At 43.0% G+C, this 19,787-nt stretch overlaps 2 protein-coding genes across 3 annotated transcripts in view; one reads left to right on the forward strand and one right to left on the reverse strand.

The window, feature by feature from the left end:
- LOC126163122 (adenylyl cyclase 78C-like) overlaps nt 1–19,787 on the reverse strand; it is an 812,464-nt gene that overhangs the window by 259,505 nt on the left and 533,172 nt on the right. The window lies entirely within an intron of this gene.
- Nucleotides 1,724–18,569, forward strand: LOC126163124 (uncharacterized). The gene is made up of 3 exons (XM_049920049.1): nt 1,724–1,860; nt 9,240–9,404; nt 17,840–18,569. Exons 1-3 carry the CDS (start codon nt 1,812–1,814, stop codon nt 18,193–18,195), a joined length of 570 nt encoding a protein of 189 aa, XP_049776006.1. The 5' UTR covers nt 1,724–1,811; the 3' UTR covers nt 18,196–18,569.

The following is a 19,787-nucleotide window of genomic DNA, read 5'->3' on the forward strand; positions in this document are numbered from 1 at the left end:
ACAGATGCCTATAAATGTCTAGGATACAGACAAAAATAGGAATAGATAATACAAATATTAAAGAAGAACTAAAAGAAAAATATAGACAAAGACTAACAAAAATACTGAAAACAGAATTGACAGCAAGAAACAAGACAAAAGCTATAAATACTTATGCTATACCAATATTGACCTACTCTTTGGAGTAGTGAAATGGAGAAACACAGACCTAGAAGCACTCAATACACATACACGATCACAATGCCACAAATATAGAATACATCACATACATTCAGCAACAGAAAGATTCACATTAAGCAGAAAGGAAGGAGGAAGGGGATTTACCGACATAAAAAACCAACATTATAGACAGGTAGACAATTTAAGAAAATTATTTCTAGAACGAGCAGAAACTAGCAAAATACACAAAGCAATCACTCATATAAATACATCGGCTGCACCACTGCAATTTCATAAGCACTTCTACAACCCTTTAGATCACATAACATCAACAGATACAAAGAAAGTAAATTGGAAAAAGAAAACACTACATGGCAAGCACCCGTATCATCTAACACAGCCACACATCGATCAAGACGCATCCAACATATGGCTAAGAAGAGGCAATATATACAGTGAGACGGAAGGATTCATGATTGCAGTACAGGATCAAAGAATAAACACCAGATATTACAGCAAGCATATTATTAAAGATCCCAATACTACAACAGATAAATGCAGACTTTGCACACAACAAATAGAAACAGTAGATCACATCACAAGCGGATGTACAATACTAGCAAATACAGAATACCCCAGAAGACATGACAATGTAGGAAAAATAATACATCAACAACTTGCCATACAACATAAACTAATAAAACAACACGTTCCCACATACAAAATGTACTGGAGAATGATGAATACAAATTATACTGGAACAGAACCATTATAACAGATAAAACAACACCACATAACAAACCTGACATCATACTCACCAATAAAAAGAAGAAATTAACACAACTAATCGAAATATCCATACCCAATACAACAAATATACAGAAAAAAACAGGAGAAAAAATTGAAAAATACATCCAACTGGCTGAGGAAGTCAAGGACGTGTGGCATCAGGATAAAGTTGACATTATACCAATTATACTATCAACTACAGGAGTCATACCACACAATATCCACCAGTACATCAACGCAATACAGCTACATCCAAACTTATATATACAACTACAGAAATCCGTAATTATTGATACATGTTCAATTACCCGAAAGTTCCTAAATGCAATGTAACGTATACCGTACAGTTAAAAGGAAGTCACGCTTGATCAAGGTCCGCGTCACTTTCCATTTTTGACCAGACATAACGTCTGAGAAAAGAAAGAATAATAATAATAGATAGATCTTTTTCGCTACTACATAATGTAATATAAGAAAGTATAGTCGCAATGAATGAATTATAAGTGGAGCGGTGTTTGTTATTTTGTACGTCCTGGTATGTGGGTGAAGCAATAGCGACAGGATAGAACGGAAGTGCTCCGCACGTGTGCCGGATGTTACTGAATGCTGCAGCTGCCGTCTGAATACCATCTCGGTGCTAACGACACCGGGACGCACACCTGTCGCTGAGAACGCAAAATAGTTACCTCAGCGGACACTACACGCCCCGCTATGAACACGCAACCGGTAAGGCTGCGATGTTTTCCAGGTTGGGATATTCGACGCCAACTAGTGCCTGAATGAATGTGTCTCACGACCTATATAAGAAACGACGAAGTGACGAAACCCTGTATTTCGTCGGCGTCATCTGAGCAGCAGCCAGCATGTACCAGCGGTCCATCTCCCTTCTGATGCTGCTAGCTACGTGCTTTGGTAAGCAAAGTGATCCGTTAACTATGAGTGTTGTTGTCTTCAGTCCGGAGACTTGTTTGATACGAATCTCCACGCTAGCCTACCCTGTCCAACTTCAAAAAAGAAAAAAGAAAAGCTTACGACGCCCAGGTATGTGTCGGGGTATTTCGTCACAACACGGCTCTCCCGACCGTTGTGTAAACTTTGTGGATGACTGCTGCATCCTACATCCACTTGAAGCTGCTTGCTGTAGCAAACTTTTGGGCTCCCTCACAATCTCACCAACCCCCCCCCCCCCTCTCCCCCACCGCAGACACCTCCCTCCACTGACAGATTAAGTTTATCTTGTTACCTCTGGCGTTGTCCTATCGAATCATTCTTGAATTTTGTCAAATTGTGCCACACAACATTGTTTTCTCAAATTCGATTCAATACCTCTTTGTTAGTGACTCGATTTACTCATTTAATCTTCAACATTCTTCCGTAACACCAAAATTCAAAAGTTTCTATTTTCACCTTGTCTCTATTGCTACTGTCACTATTTCATCTTCATAAAACGCTAAGCCTACACTCCACACAAATACGTTATGAACAGACGCAGTAACACATACAGTAATATTCGGGTTTAATGCAGTTCGCTTTTAACAAAAGCTTCTGTTGCTTTGGAAATGTCGTTTTTCACATATTTTTTACTTTTTCCGCCATAAGTTTTTTTGCTGACCAAAAAGCAAAACTCGTCTACCACTTCCAGTGTCTCATTTTGTAATTAATTCACGCAGCGTCATCTAAAGTAAGCCGACCAACCACCATTGCAGTACCGTATATAAAATATTATGTCATCTTATAATATCTTTTCACGACCCTGTTCATTTCATTCAACTAATCCTCCAAGGACTTTGAGGTTGCAAAAACTGACGTATTGTATTTTATATCGACCGTCTGGATTGCATGTATCTGTAAAATTGTGACTAGTTTCGGTTCCATCAAACCATCTTCAGAACTGAGTGTTTCGGCTACAAACGTAACCCATCAGTTTCTGCATGCCATGTCAACATACGCAATATTAACGCTTTTAAAATTTTGAAGGTTTCTAAATTTCAGGATATGGCTCCAGAATTAAATAAAAAGGTGAAAATATCTATGCGGTATAAGCGCCAAAGAAACTGGTATAGGCCTGCTTATTCAAATAAAGAGAGATGTAAACAGGCAGAATATGGCGCTGCGGTAGGCAACGTCTATATAATGGCTCAGATGGCTCTGAGCACTATGGGATTTAACTTCTGAGGTCATCAGTACCCTAGAACTACTTAAACCTAACAAACCTAAGGACGTCACACACATCCATGCCCGAGGCAGGATTCGAACCTGTGACCGTAGCGGTAGCGCGGTTCCAGACTGTAGCGCCTAGAACCGCTCGGCTACCCCGGCCGGCAATATAAGACACATGGGGTCGCAAATTTCGTGAAGTACCTCAAAAGTGGATGACTAGTGCTGACAGTGTGACGTCACCACATGACATACCTCACCACACGTGCAATGATTGAGCCTATCTGTCTGTCGCACCTGATCATTCCAATTCAAGTATTCCGGTCGGCATGGCTCTGAGCCCACATGGGCGACTTTGCGCCTGTGACTCAGGGTTCGAGATTTGCGTCTGGCAGGAAGTATTTTTTTGCACTGCGTTAGACAGTCATTTATTTACTTTGAGGTAAGACTTATTATGTTGTTTACCAATCGCGCGGTCTCCGCTGGCTTATTGCAAAGTGCAGAGCAACTAAAACCTACCGTATTGCGTAACAAGTAAACGAGTATAATGTCGGAACTGCGTCCTTACTAGTTTTCTCTACTAAAAGCCGGCCGTTGCGGCCGAGCGGTTCTAGGCGCTTCAGTCTGGAACCGCGCGACCGCTGCGGTCGCAGGTTTGATTCGTGCCTCGGGCATGGATGTGTGTGATGTCCTTAGGTTAGTTAGGTTTAAGTAGTTCTAAGTTCTAGGCGATTGATGACCTCAGCTGTTAAGTCCCATAGTGCTCAGAGCCATTTGAACCATTCTCTGGTTCCCGCTTTTGTGGAAGAACGTCCTGCCAGTCCTCAATAAACATTCAGTCGTCTCACTGAAAGTGTCTCCAGCAGAACTGAAGCTCTCATAAGGGCGGTGGACACACCCCACTATAATGTCCACTAACAGCTGTCTGGATACTTTTGATCAGATAGATTATTTTTCCCTCACCTCATTTTCCTTGGGCTACCTCATATCTTTCACAGAGAACCAAATTATTTGTGGCAGCCTGATCTCCGAATACCTCCTCAAGTGACAAAATCACAATAATAGCTTCTCCTCTATAGCAACACATAGTTTTTTCCCATTCCTATTCCCTTCATTTCTCTCGTCCTGGTTTTATCTTGAAAAGTCCTACCTCAGCTTCGTTTCCAGAAGCATTTTTATAGGTTGCTTCTTCTTAAATTTAGGTGTTTATTGATATGCTATACTTTCCGTTCACAGCTGACAGTGCTATCCATAGATGACGAACTTATGGATCCTTGTCCTTTCCCACAGGGTATCGCTTAGTTGTCTTGTTATGGCTTTTCCTAGTCACACTTCATGGGGTTCATATGTTTCGTCAGTTTGTACGAAAGAAAAATTACGGTGTTTAAGAAAAAGAGGAAATACAAGGTAATTATCAATGTGGATGGGAATATTCCTCAGAGAGTCGCCAAAACAGATTACCTGAAATCGTTACTTGCATGTAAGTGAGAGAATGATGAAGAGATAAAAACTGGAGTTGACACTGCATGCGAAACAAGATCTGGCCACTGAAGACGCATCTTGTCATCCTGATAAAAATATTGAAGTAATAACCACCATCAAACACAGGACAACGGCATATTCTGGGGAACACCACCGAAGCGAAACGTACAACTTTATGGAACTCGTCACTGAAGGAAAGTTAGAAGGTTGGCTTAGTACTTGAAGAAGAAGAGCTTCCCTGTCGCAGAATCTCTCAGAGTGGCTCGTCATCCAGCACACACTGCCCCACTGATCAGAACAACTGAGAACACAGGAGATTATTATTGGCACCAGTATTCAGTTCAATGAAAACAAATCGTTCAAACTCAGTAGTTCTTCTGTATTTGAGCTTCTTTTGAATTTTCGAGGAATGACTTATCCTGTACAAATAACTTACAGAAATGCAGCTGGGTGATGTCGTCGACAACAACCGATATTTCGACAGGAACACACCTTGCCATTTTCAGGGCATAACTGAAGCAAGTCAGCGCTGCACAAGGGAATTTAAAACCTGAGTTTCTCAGAGAAACTCCTGAAAGATAACACTCGCAACCACTGTAAACACTAGCGCCATCACAAACCAAAGATGACCGACGTCGGATGTTATCGATGGTGAAATTGATAATCAACAGGTGACGCAGCATTAACTCTCTGTGTTTTTTGGAAAGAGAGAGAGGTGGATTCCACCGTCTCAGATCAGGATCCTTTTAGGTTCCGTAGAGGTGATCTTGATTTGCGTAAGCCGTGCGTCTAGCGTATTCCTTGCAGACGTGGCATGTCACATATTAGTCAGACCATCGGGACTGTGAAGGATTGATGTACCGAGCATAAGCGGCACACACAAGCTTACAACAGCTGAGCAAATCTACCATCGCAGAACATTGTCTTGTCATTGGGATAGTATTATTAAGGAAGCTGTTGAAATTAAATTAGCAAGTAACCGTATAAATAGAGATAGTGGTTTTTGCTCAGATTGTGTGTGGAATACGGCTCTCTCCCTCGTCAAAAAACAGAAGGGCCGAGTTTATGCTCCCTCACCCGTTGATTATTAATTTCACTATTGGTAATTTCTGATGTCCGTCATCTTTGGTTCGTGAGGGCGCTAGTGTTTACTGTGTATTTGTGTGTGTGTGTGTGTGTGTGTGTGTGTGTGTGTGTGTCTTCCCGGAGTTTCTATGAGGTACTAAGTTCCCTTGCACAACGCTTACTTGCAGCTGTTTTGCCTTGCAGGGTGTGATCCTGTCAGAATATCGGCGGATGTCGACGACCCCACCCGGATGGACTCGCGTAAGTCATTTGAACATTGTATATACCGGAAGAAACTAACGTCTCACGTGGCTTAGCCAGTTTACAAAATACCTCCTACTTATTCCCGTGTTCAGCTGATTTTTTCCACCGTATATAAACTCCAGGGATTCATCGATGAGAGGATACGGAACAAAAAATGTCTAATGAACTTACGTCCGGAAGTGCATGGTTTCCAAGCTAAGGACCATTTATTCGTTCATAAATTTTTACAGAGACTGCGGTCTAATATGCGCTGTACCATGCAGCCACATTTACAGCACGTGTTGAAAATGGCTTCCACGTGCCTCAATACGTGTACACACCGTGGCATGTTCTGTCACACACGTTCGGCCAGGCTCATCTGAACAGCGTCAAAGGCAGTATGGTCCAGTGTCTCCACATCTGGAATGGGCTCTGCATGCGTAATATTTTTGAGATGGCGCCATAACCAGAAATCGCACTGGCTGAGGTCTGGTGAACGAGTAAGCGATGTGGAAGGAAGACTGGTCCCAAAATAGGTCGCCAATTATCCCGAACCACACATTCCTGCTGTACCGATGCTGATCGTTCGCTGTCACCACACCATGGAGATCCTGCATGCACAGACGCAGAGATGAACGTTATGAATGTTGAAGATACCACTCCACGTAAAAAATGGTTCAAATGGCTCTAAGCACTATGGGACTTAACAGCTGAGGTCGTCAGTCCCCTAAACTTAGAACTACTTAAACCTAACTAACCTAAGGACATCACACACATCCATGCCCGAGGCAGGATTTGAACCTGCAACCGTAGCAGCCGCGCTGTTCCGGACTGAAGCGCCCAGAACCGCTCAGCCACCGCGGCCGGCCCACTCCTCGTAGAGGCAGCCTCATCTGCTAATAGGATGAATGACACAAATCCAGGAATCGTGGTTGCCTGATGAACAAACCAGTGACAAATCTGCTCCCGATGTAGAAAGGCTGTGAGCTGTAAGGCCTGCACACGCTGTAAGTGGTAAGTGTAGTAACAATTGTCATGAAGAACGTTCCACACGATGGGCTGGCTTACCCTGTGCTGGCGGGTCAACTGCCTGGTACTGACACGGAGGTCGCCTTCCACAGTATTAATCACATTTTCCTCCAAGTTTAGTGTCAGAAGATTTCGGGTATGTCCTTCGTGATTTCCTACTTCTTGGAACGACCCTGTCTCAGACAAACGGCGAAACACTGTTGTCAACATGGAATGCTGTGATTGTTGTCGGCCGGGATAGGTCTCCTGATACAACCTTGTTGCCCGCAGCCCGTTGCCATTTGCATTTCCGTAAATAAACACCATGTCGGCAAGCTCTCGATTCGAGTACGGAACCATTATACAGGGTGATTCAAAAAGAATACCACAACTTTAGGAATTTAAAACTCTGCAACGACAAAAGGCAGAGCTAAGCACTATCTGTCGGCGAATTAAGGGAGCTATAAAGTTTCATTTAGTTGTACATTTGTTTGCTTGAGGCGCTGTTGACTAGGCGTCAGCGTCAGTTGATGCTAAGATGGCGACCGCTCAACAGAAAGCTTTCTGTGTTATTGAGTACGGCAGAAGTGAATCGACGACAGTTGTTCAGCGTGCATTTCGAACGAAGTATGGTGATAGGTGGTGTATTAAACGTTGGTATAAACAGTTTACAGAGAATGGGTGTTTGTGCAAAGGGAAAAGTTCTGGACGGCCGAGAACGAGTGATGAAAATGTAGCACGCATCCAGCAAGCATTTGTTCGCAGCCCAGGAAAATCGACTCGCAGAGCTAGCAGAGAGCTGCAAATTCAACAGTCAACTGTATGGAGAGTCCTACGAAAAAGGTTAGTTATGAAACCATATCGTCTGAAATTGGTTCAAGCACTGTCTGCAGCTGATAAGATTAAAAGAATCGATTTCTGTGATTTTATCCTTGCTCAAATGGAAACAGATGAATCTTTCGTTTCAAAGATTGTGTTTAGTGATGAAGCAACTTTCCACACTAACGGGAAAGTCAACCGTCACAATGTCTGTATATGGGGCAGTGAGAATCCGCGGGAAACAACTCAGTATGAACGTGACTCGCCTAAGGTGAACGTTTTCTGTGCCATTTCAGCCAATAAAGTTTTTGGTCCCTTTTTCTTCGAAGGTGCTACTGTAACTGGACTACAGTATCTGGAGATGTTAGAGAATTGGCTGTTCCCTCAGTTCGAACAAGAAGCACAACAATTCATATTTCAGCAGGATGGAGCGCCACCACATTGACACTTATCTGTCCGTAACTACCTGAACGTCAACTACCCGAGGCGATGGATCGGCCGCCAGGCAGCCCGTGACAGAGCACTTCATCACTGGCCTCCAAGAAGCCCTGATCTTACCCCCTGCGATTTTTTCTTATGGGGGTATGTTAAGGATATGGTGTTTCGGCCACCTCTCCCAGCCACCATCGATGATTTGAAACGAGAAATAACAGCAGCTATCCAAACTGTTACGCCTGATATGCTACAGAGAGTGTGGAACGAGTTGGAGTATCGGGTTGATATTGCTCGAGTGTCTGGAGGGGGCCATATTGAACATCTCTGAACATGTTTTTGAGTGAAAAAAAAACCTTTTTAAATACTCTTTGTAATGATGTATAACAGAAGGTTATATTATGTTTCTTTCATTAAATACACATTTTTAAAGTTGTGGTTTTCTTTTTGAATCACCCTGTATACAACGCTGTATCATGTCCACTACAAGGTGAGTCAGCAAGAGATGTGAATCTGACTCAACATTACCAATGACTATGGCAAGAGAGGGCGCTGGGTAATGACATATGAGGGGAACAGTACCACCCACTAAGAGGAGACCAAGCACACTGTAACTCTGGCTGCACGGTACAGCGCGTATTAGAACGCAGTCTCTGCGATAAGGTATGAATGAAAAAAATGGTAGCCGGCCGGATTGGCCGTGCGGTTCTAGGCGCTACAGTCTGGAGCTGAGCGACCGCTACGGTCGCAGGTTCGAATCCTGCCTCGGGCATGGATGTGTGTGATGTCCTTAGGTTAGTTAGGTTTAAGTAGTTCTAAGTTTTAAGGCGACTGATGACCTCAGAAGTTAAGTCACATAGTGCTCAGAGCCATTTGAAAAAATGGTCTCTAGCATGGAAACCCTGCGTTTCCTGACAGAAGTTCACTAGACCTTTTTCGTTTCATATTCTCTCATTGATCAAGCCATAGAGTTTGTACACGGAAAAAATGACCCTGTAGTGTTTATGTGGCCTACGTCACTGGCTTATTTTTAACTGGGCGAAACTGAAGTGAGCCTCACGCTGCGTTTACGTTTCGTTTTGCAGCGGAATTTTACCCTCTGCATGAGATCGCCGTCCACGATCCGAAGTCGTTCGACGTGCTCTACAGCTCCACCTCGGGGCCTCACAACGAGACGTGGCGCTTCACTCTGCCTGTTAAACTCACCGCTGTCATCCTTCCGTCGCAGGTCTTCAACTTCAGCTCTGGAGGTATGTGGCGACTTAAACCCTCACACGAACAAACAATCCTGTTGGAGGAACATCCGCAACTGAGCACTATAGCACAGGTGGGAAACATCGCTTCAGTTGTAAGGTTCTTTTTATTTAAAATACGAACTGTTTCAGGCTATTATGTACCCATCATCAGGTGTCATAACCTGGTGATGGGCATATAAGAGCCCGAAACCAAAAATGTTCAAATGTGTGTGAAATCTTATGGGACTTAACTGCTAAGGTCATCAGTCCCTAAGCTTACACACTACTTAACCTAAATTATCCTAAGGACAAACACATACACCCATGCCCGAGGGAGGACTCGAACCTCCGCCGGGACCAGCCGCACAGTCCATCCATGACTGCAGCGCCCAAGACCGCTAGGCTAATCCCGCGCGGCAGCCCGAAACCGGTAGCGCTTTAAATAAGAAGAACCTTACAACTGAAGCGGTATTTTCAACCTCTGCCTACACAAGAAATGGTGTTGGAAATGTAAAAAGGGGCAGTATCGAAATCTCGTCTGCCTTCTAGTGTGCATAAGTGTATGTGTGTGTGTGTGTGTGTGTGTGTGGTGTGTGTGTGTGTGTGTGTGTGTGTATGTGTGTGTGTGTGGTGTGAGGGGGAGAGAGAGAGAGAGAGAGAGAGAGAGAGAGAGAGAGAGATAGAGGAGTAAATACAGAGACAGCCTGAAGCTTAATGATAAACTTTCAGTTGACCAGAGCTGTTGAGTCCCAATGTGGGTAGGCTGCTGTTGCACAGAACAACTCGTTTGGTTTGTGAGTCCTAAGACTGTGTTATGGTGGCAGGTACCCAAGCTCAGCTAAACCCTGAATAAAATTCCTTTCGAAATTCGAGTATGTGTGTGATTTGTTACCCATCAACATCAATTATCTGTAAATACTTTTGAGTAGAATCTTCCTTCCACGTTTTCTTCTTCTCTGCTGGGCTCGCAGCTTGCATAATGGCATAATATGACATCTTCTTTATACTTTTACAAACTTAGGTGGAGATACACTACTAGCGATTAAAATTGCTACACGAAGAAGAATTGCAGATGATAAACGCGTATTCATTGGACAAATATATTACACTAAAACTGAAATGTGATTTCATTTTCACTCAGTTTGGGTACATAGATCCTGAGAAATCAGTACGCGGAACAAATACCTCTGGCCGTAATAACGGCCTTGATGCGCCTGGACATTGAGTCAAACAGAGACTCGATGGCGTGTACAGGTACAGCTGCCCATGCAGCTTCAACACGATACCACAGTTCATCAAGAGTAGTGACTGGCGTATTGTGACGAGCCAGTTGCTCGGCCACCACTGACCAGACGTTTTCAATTGGTGAGAGATCTGGAGAATGTACAGGCCAGCGCAGCAGTCGAACATTTTCAGTATCCAGAAAGGCCCGTACAGGACCTGCAACATGTGGTCGTGCATTATCCTGCTGACATGCAGGATTTCACAGGGATCGAATGAAGGGTAGAGTGGTGGCCGTGCGGTTTTAGGCACTTCAGTCCGGAACCGTATGACTGCTACGGTCGCAGGTTCGAATCCTGCCTCGGGCATGGATGTGTGTGATGTCCTTAGGTTAGTTAGGTTTAAGTAGTTCTAAGTTCTAGGGGACTGATGACCTCAGATGTTGAGTTCCATAGTGTTCAAAGCCATTTGAACCATTTTTTTTTTCAAGGATAGAGCCACGGGTCGTAACACATGTGAAATGTAACGTCCACTGTTCAAAGTGCCGTCAATGCGAACAAGAGGTGACCGAGACGTGTAACCCCATACCATCACGGCGGGGGATACGCCAGTATGGCGATGACGAATACACGCTTCCAATGTGCGTTCAGCGCGAGGTCGCCAAACACGTATGCGACCATCATGATGCTGTAAACAGAACCAGAATTCATCCGAAAAAATGACGTTTTGCCATTCGTGCACCCAGGTTCGTCGTTGACTACACCATCGCAGGCGCTCCTGTCTGTTATGCAGCGTCAAGGGTAACAGCAGCCATGGTCTCCGAGCTGATAGTCCATACTGCTGCAAACGACGTCGAAGTGTTCGTGCAGATTGTTGTTGTCTTGCAAACGTCCCCATATGTTGACACAGGGATCGAAACATGGCTGCACGATCCGTTACAGTCATGCGGATAGGATGCTTATCATCTCGACTGCTAGTGATGCGAGGCCGTTGGGATCCAGCACGGCGTTCCGTATTCCCTTCCTGATCCCACCGATTCCATATTACGCTAACAGTTATTGGACGTCGACCAACGCGAGCAGCAATGTCGCGATACGATAAACCGCAATCGCGATAGGCTACGATCCGACCTTTATCAGAGTCGGAAACGTGATGGTACGCATTTCTCCTCCTTACACGAGGCATCACAACAACGTTTCATCAGGCAACGCTTGTCAACTGCTGTGTGTGTATGAGAAATCGGTTGGAAACTTTCCTCATGTCAGCACGTTGCAGGTTTCGCCACCGGCGTCAACCTTGTGTGAATGCTCTGAAAAGCTAATCATTTGCATATCACAGCATCTTCTTCCTGTCGGTTAAATTTCGCGTCTGCAGCACGTCATCTTCGTGGTGTAGCAATTTTAATGGGCAGTAGTGTAGTTTATTCCTTATTGTTGTTTTTACATATTTAGCTAACAACAGCTTATCTCTGCCTGCTAAAGAGATCCAGCGAAGTAGTTAGGCAATGACGTCAGACAGTTTTGTTTCGTCATTTGTGTAATTTCCAAGTGTTCCTGTTGAAAGCACATTTATATATTATTTTATTTTACGTTTATGTAACAGTACTACAAGGTTTTTATGTTCTATTATGCTTACGTCTAGGTGGACTGACGCCCATAAAACATCTCGGAATGCAATTTCTTTTATACACTACATTGCTAATGTAGACCACTAATTTACCTTCTATAGAAACTACGTTTTATTTTTTGAAAGTTGTCAAATGACAGACGTTACATTGATGCATTATGTTCACAAGTAAATTATATCTTAGGTAGTCATAGATATTTTGTGCCAAAAATATTTTACCGTGTTGCCTGCATTCCTTTAGTTTTTCTAATATGTTAATAAAGTTTTATAGATTTTTTTTTTTGTTTGAGGTCCATTTGTTCGTTTAAAATATCGTTTGGTTATCTATTTGTGTTTGTATGAATTTCTAGCTCTTCCATAATGTTCATGCTTCGGCATTTTGCTATTCTATGTAGAATTTTCAAGTTTTTGCCCACACTTCGGAAATAAAAACCTTAGAGTGAACACAATCGAAAACGGTTTGAAAATTCTAAATAGGATATCAAAAGGTCTAACCATGAACACTCTGGAATAACTAGAAATTTGTGCATACACAAGTATGTATCCGAATGACATCTTAAACGAGTAAATGGACCTTAAACATAAAAATGATCTGGAAAACTATATTAACATACTAGAAAAAGAAAAAAGAATCAACACAAAATGATAACAAAATACAATTGACAACTTTAAGGTCGCGCGCCTAAACAACGCAAAATATCTCTGGCAAAAAATATCTCTGATTGTCTAAGATATAATTTAATGCGTCAATGGAACGATATGACATCTGACAACTATAAAAAAATAGAAAGCAATCGAAATTTCTACATATGATACATATGTGCCTATATTAACAACGTAGTAAATAAAAAAAATTACGTTCCAAGATGGTTTATGGACGTCACTCCATCTAGACGTAAATATAAGATAAAATTCGAATCTATAAATGTAATTTCAAGAGAAACACTTGAAAATGGCAAAAATGTCGAAACAAGCTTGATGTGAACCTAAGTAAAACCAATAACAAACAAACTATTTGCAGGTAATTTTGTAAAAGTATAATGAAGAATTTCTTTGAAGGTTCACAGTACAGGACGATTTTGCGGTGATGATACGAACCTTCAGGGATAATAGAGAAGGGAGAATGTATCTACATGAGGTAAGGGACCGTACTCCAGGAACGACCGCGTAGAAAGTTGTAAGCGGAAATTGTTCTGATACCTCTGACAGTGGAGTACATTTACCGGTACTTAGATTGTTGCATAGCCAATCCCGGCAAGCACTTCATTCGTTAACAGATGTGCTTCCAAGGTGATGGAGACCTACCTCACTTTGGGCTTGAGGTTCTTCAACACGTGAATCAGAGATTCCCTGAAAAGTGGGTAGGGAGAGGGCATGCTGATCTTACGAAGAAACAGTAACAAACCGGACGATTTATTACGTATTATACTCTAGACCCGTCCGGAAGCGAGTTAGCATGCAGCTTCCGGGATGCTGGGAGCTATGACGATTCCGGATCGCATCCAATTGGCGGATTAGTGATTAGGGCCGGAGGGCCGGCCACCTGTTGTGGATTTTAGGCGGTTTCATCCGACTGGGTGAATTCTGGGCTGGTACTCAAGGCACGCCTCAGGTACACGATTTACAAAAGCTTTGGAAACGTTCTCACACTTTCACAGAAGACATTACAACACACAGACAGGTGTGGAACACATTCTGACCCGAGACTGAAGGGGTGCCGACAGGTGGGCATCCGGTCACTCTCTGCCATCTATACTTCCAAATCCAGATTAAAATGCCGATCCTGTGAAGACACGGGATATGAACAGGAAAAAGCAGAAGACTTTTGTTGACACATTCCGTAAACAATCCTTACGAAACGCGGAAATTTTCCCTGTAGAGTTCGCGCCCTTGAAGATGCGATGTTGAAGCACCATCAATATACAGGGTGGTCCATTGATCGTGACCGGGCCAAATATCTCACGAAATAAGCGTCAAACGAAAAACTAGAAAGAACAAAACTCGTCTAGCTTGAAGGGGGAAACCAGATGGCGCTATGGTCGACCCCCTAGATGGTGCTGCCATAGGTCAAACGGATATCAACTGCGTTTTTTTATATAGGAACCCCCATTTTTTATTACATATTGGTGTAGTACGTAAAGAAATATGAATGTTTTAGTTGGACCACATTTTTCGCTTTGTGATAGATGGCGCTGTAATAGTCACAAACATATGGCTCAAAATTTTAGAAGAGCAGTTGGTAACAGGTAGGTTTTTTAAATTAAAATACAGAACGTAGGTACGTTTGAACATTTTATTTCGGTTGTTCCAATGTGATACATGTGCCTTTGTGAACTTATAATTTCTAAGACCGCATGCTGTTACAGCGTGATTACCTGTAAATACCACATTAATGCAATAAATGCTCAAAATGATGTCCGTCAACCTCAGTGCATTTGGTAATACGTGTAACGACATTCCTCTCAACAGCGAGTAGTTCTCCTTCCGTAATGTTCGCACATGCATTGACGATGCGCTGACGCATGTTGTCAGGCGTTGTCGGTGGATCACGATAGCAAATATCCTTCAATTTCCTCCACAGAAGGAAATCCGGGGACGTCAGATCCGGTGAAAGTGCGGGCCACGGTATGGTGCTTCAACGACCAATCCACCTGTCATAAAATATGTTTTTCAATACCGCTCAACCGCACGCGAGCTATGTGCCGGACATCCATCATGTTGGAAGTGCATCGCCATTTTGCCATGCAGTGAAACATCTTGTAGTAACATCGGTAGAACATTACGTAGGAAATCAGCATACATTGCACCATTTAGATTGCCATCGATAAAATGGGGGCCAATTATCCTTCCTCCCATAATGCCGCATCATACATTAACCCGCCAAGGTCGCTGATGTTCCACTTGTCGCAGCTATCGTGGATTTTCCGTTGCCCAATAGTGCCAGTTTACGTTACCGCTGTTGGTGAATGACGCTTCGTCGCTAAATAGAACGCGTGCAAAAAAATCTGTCATCGTCCCGTGATTTCTCTTGTGCCCAGTGGCAGAACTGTACACGACGTTCAAAGTCATCGCCATGCAATTCCTGGTGCATAGAAATATGATACGGGTGCAATCGATGTAGATGTAGCATTCCCAACACCGACGTTTTTGAGATTCCCGATTGTCGCACAATTTGTCTGCTACTGATGTGCGGATTAGCCGCGACAGCTGGTAAAACACCTACTTGGGCATCATCATTTGTTGCAGGTCGTGGCTGACGTTTCACATGTGGCTGAACACTTCCTGTTTCCTTAAATAACGTAACTATCCGGCGAACGGTCCGGACACTTGGATGATGTCGTCCAGGATACCGAGCAGCATACATAGCACTCGCCCGTTGGGCATTTTGATCACAATAGCCATACATCAACACGATATCGATCTTTTCCGCAATTGGTAAACGGTCCATTTTAACACGGGTAATGTATCACGAAGCAAAAACCGTCCGCACTGGCGGAATGTTACGTCATACCATGTACTTATACGTTTGTGACTATTACAGAGCCATCTATCACAAAGCGAAAAAAGTGGTTCAACTAAAACATTCATATTTCTTTACGTAATACACGAATATGTAACAAAAAATGGGGGTTCCTATTTTTAAAAAATCAGTTGATATCCGTTTGCCTATAGCAGCGCCATCTAGCGGGTCGACCATAGCGCCACCTAGTTTCCCCCTTCAAGTTAGACGAGTTTCGTGCTTTCTAGCTTTTTCGTTTGATGCTTATTTCGTGAGATATTTGGCCCAGTCACTATCAATGGACTACCCTGTATACTGCCTGACACTTGCTAAGGAGCGAAGACGTTTTTGAGAGGAATAATCACAGGCAATGATAGATGGCGTGAACCGCAGTACATACGTAATGGAGGTGGAGTGATATATTTATAACGACGTTTAGTTCATATATCACCACACGAGAAAGCAAAATAACAAACATAAATAACTTTCGTGTTCGATGCGGGTTCGACTCCCAACACTAAGGTTGACATCGGACTCTCCATAAGGAATATGCCCTCCTCGTGCACTAATGCATATTTTGCACCTATTGTTCAAGATGGCAATTTTTGAGGAGTCCTTGGAGGATATTGTCCTACTCCCCTCTCAAAGCAGTTTCAGTTCTTGCACTGTTCATAGCGAAACACATATGCCAAGAGCATCCCTGGCATGGTACCTAGGGTTTAGGTCTGGAGAGTATGCAGGCCATTCCATACCTTTAATATCTTCACTTTCCCGTGTGTCTGATCCCTCAACGGTCCTATGTATGCTGGCGTTTTCATCCAGAAACAGAAAGTTTGGAACTACCGCACGCCTAACAGACGGACATGACCTAGAATACTCTCCCTGTAATTCTACTGTGCTGTAACGGTACCTCGCGCGAAGATATCAAGCTGAGTACCCCATTGTTCATAACGCCTACCCACACCATAACGCCTAGGCCATACCGATGATGTTCATGAGTAGTCTGTGGTATGTACGGTATGTAAGGTGTTCCCTTCTCTCTCCATACTAACTGGTGGCCGGAATCACTCGCCACAGTGAAATGGGATTCGTTGGAGAATATCACCCTGCACCACTGTTGCTGATGATAACCAACATGAACACCACATGGACAGACTCTTTGTCGACAATGGCGTGGCTGAAGTGGGATGCATGTAACAATCTTCTGACCACACACTTCTGCCTGATTTAATCACCGCGAAATGGTTGTGGTATAGACACTTGTACTGGTAGCGGTTGTAATGTCTGCTCCGATCTGTCTAGGTGTGAGATGTCTGCTTCTTTTCGCCACTAAGGCTACCTATCGATGATCGATCAACGACTGTCAGCATTCTTTTGCATGGCATTTTCACCTTCAGTGGCGTTTTTTCAAATGCGAGATGACGCTTTTCGACACACCCATTGCTGTGGCCACTGTAGTAACACTTTCACCAGCTCTGAGCCATCCAACTGCTTGTCGACGACCGTAGGCACTCAAATGATGTCTTGCAGACATGCTACCATACCACACGGAATGATGCACTAATCGGTTCCATTATAGCATTAGACAGACGCTGTACTGCATGAATTGTCGAATGTACACAAAACGTTTGTGCACAGGTTTTGCTGCAGTTAGCCTGTCCCACCCTCTACCGGTCGGGAGTTCCTTACCAAGTGTCAGTGGTTCCTTAACAAGTGTCAGTTGTTCCTTAGCAAGAGTCAGTTGTTCCTTAGCAAGTGTCAGTTGTTCCTTAACAAGTGTCAATTGTTTATGTCAGCTGTTACCTAGCGTCATTTGGTTCTTAGCAGCTGTCAATTGTTCCTTAATAGGTGTCTGTTGTTCCTTAACACAAGTGTTAGTTGTTCCTCAACAAGTGTCAGTTGCTTCGTAACAAGTGTGAGTTGTTTCTTAACAAGTGCAAGTTGTTCCTTAGCAAGTGTCAGTTGTTCTCTACCAAGGGTCAGTTGTTCCTTAGCAAGTGTCAGTGGTTCTTTACCAATTGTCAAGCAGTGTACTTTACACAGCAAAATAGTCCCAATTTTCTTTTTTAAATATCACTACTCCATCGTTTGTTTTGTGCTGCAGGTCTTTGGCCAGGCGGGACATATTCAGAGAACTTGCAGGTCCTGGTGTACCAGACAGGACTGGCCTCCGATGCAGAAGACGAGTTCACCCTTCTAGTAGGCTCAGGATCGTTCAACGACAGCGTCCAATTCGGCCAGGAGCTGCGTATCGCCGTGACAACTGCAAACGGCGCCGCTATCCCAGTCAGAGAGTACGAGACTTCAAGCAACGGCTACAGCTACACCTTCAGCATCATCTTCGGTAGCACAGGTTTCTACCCTTGGTACAACAGCAGGGTCCTCACGGCCTACTCTGCTGTCGAGCGTTCAACGAATGTGGCTGGCATAGCCCTGGGCATCGCCTTCAGTGACGGCTAAGACGCCATGGCAATGGGATCGTTACCATTGCTGTAGTGTCGGACTATGCTAGGTACCAGTTGTGCACTGATACCCGCCAAGAAACTATTTTACCAGCCGTAGTTTAAGAGTGCTTATAAATTATAATAATGCTAAACCAATATTTTTTTAAGCTCTGCTTAAGTGTAGCAAGACACACAATTAGTATACGATATCCCCAGCAGAGCAGGGTAATAAAAATATTAAAATAGTATTGTTTTCTATTTAGGCATAAGACTGATATATTTTAACTGCCACCGATGACCAATGCTTTTTTTGCTAAAGTGAATTGCCATAGAACTGTGCTGCTTCAGTGTAAATATTAATAATAAAATATTCTTCTCTAAGACTCATAATTACGTCACTTCTGATTAACAGCAGAGATTTGTTTCCTTTTCCCTCTGATTATAGAATCATTGCTGTTTGTCTCTCTCCCATACCCTACAATCAACTTCAAAACACCTCAGTTTTTGAAAGAGAATACTCGAGAGCAAGGAATCGAAATATTGGTAATACATTACGGTCGCTAATGACATTCATCCTTTTTTGACCTGATACAAAAAGGAGTTTACACTGAGAAATTTCATAGTAGGCTTAGTTGCTGCTTTTTATATCGAAATCTGCTGACTATCAGCAAAACTCCGATAGTTCACTCAGTACAGCTAGTTTCGATTTCTGTTATCGTTTTCAGAACATATGTGGCATAAATGCAACATCCAAATTTAATTTTTCTCTAGCTCAGGGAATAAACTAAACACATTACACCTCGTGCTTCCAGTTCATTATTTGTTTTCATTTCTACATGTTCATAGCAGTGGCAGTATTTGCTAAAAGAAAGCTGTTTACAGCATTTTCAGCATGTGTTCGAGAAATAAAGGTAATTTCTGTACCTATAAGAGTATTGTTTTACTACTAAAAGTAATGTTGAGATATCGAAATTTGATTTTAATAATTATAAACTTACAACCACATTGAGACTATCACCCACAGTTTTGACAACTGTACGTCTTCCAGTCGTGTTCCTCAGTCCCAGTATCCCGATCATGTACCAAACGCAAACATCACAAGCACTTCACACAGTCTTCTACCGATTTATCTTCCCGGTGTGGGACGGAACAATAGATCCATTCCTCCTCTGCGCAGTCTTCGTCATCGCTCGATAAAAGGGAAACAGAGATTTTGGTATCCTCATCAGATGATGATTCACATCTCGATTTTCTTTACCGCCTACTCATTTTAGCCACGTTTATGTTCTTCTGGAAATTGCCGTCTTACATTTTGGTTTGTCTTGAGCTGTAGACCGAGGACATTTTGAAGCAACGTAATGAAATGAAACACCTACAGCCGTCGTTTTGATGTTATATTATAATATTTCAACCAAGCAAAATCTTTAAAGGGACATAGTTTTCGTATAGCCGAAATTAGGCACCCTAGCAGTATCCAAAATTAGGCACCTGTATGACATAGCTGAGCTATCGAAACGCTTAATGAATTGCTGCATTTAAAAGCTACTCACATGTTTCATTAAACATGATACAACACTAACAAATAACAATAAAATATCGAACCGCTTA

This window comes from Schistocerca cancellata, chromosome 2, assembly GCF_023864275.1.
Source record: "Schistocerca cancellata isolate TAMUIC-IGC-003103 chromosome 2, iqSchCanc2.1, whole genome shotgun sequence".
Classification (NCBI taxonomy): domain Eukaryota; kingdom Metazoa; phylum Arthropoda; class Insecta; order Orthoptera; family Acrididae; genus Schistocerca; species Schistocerca cancellata.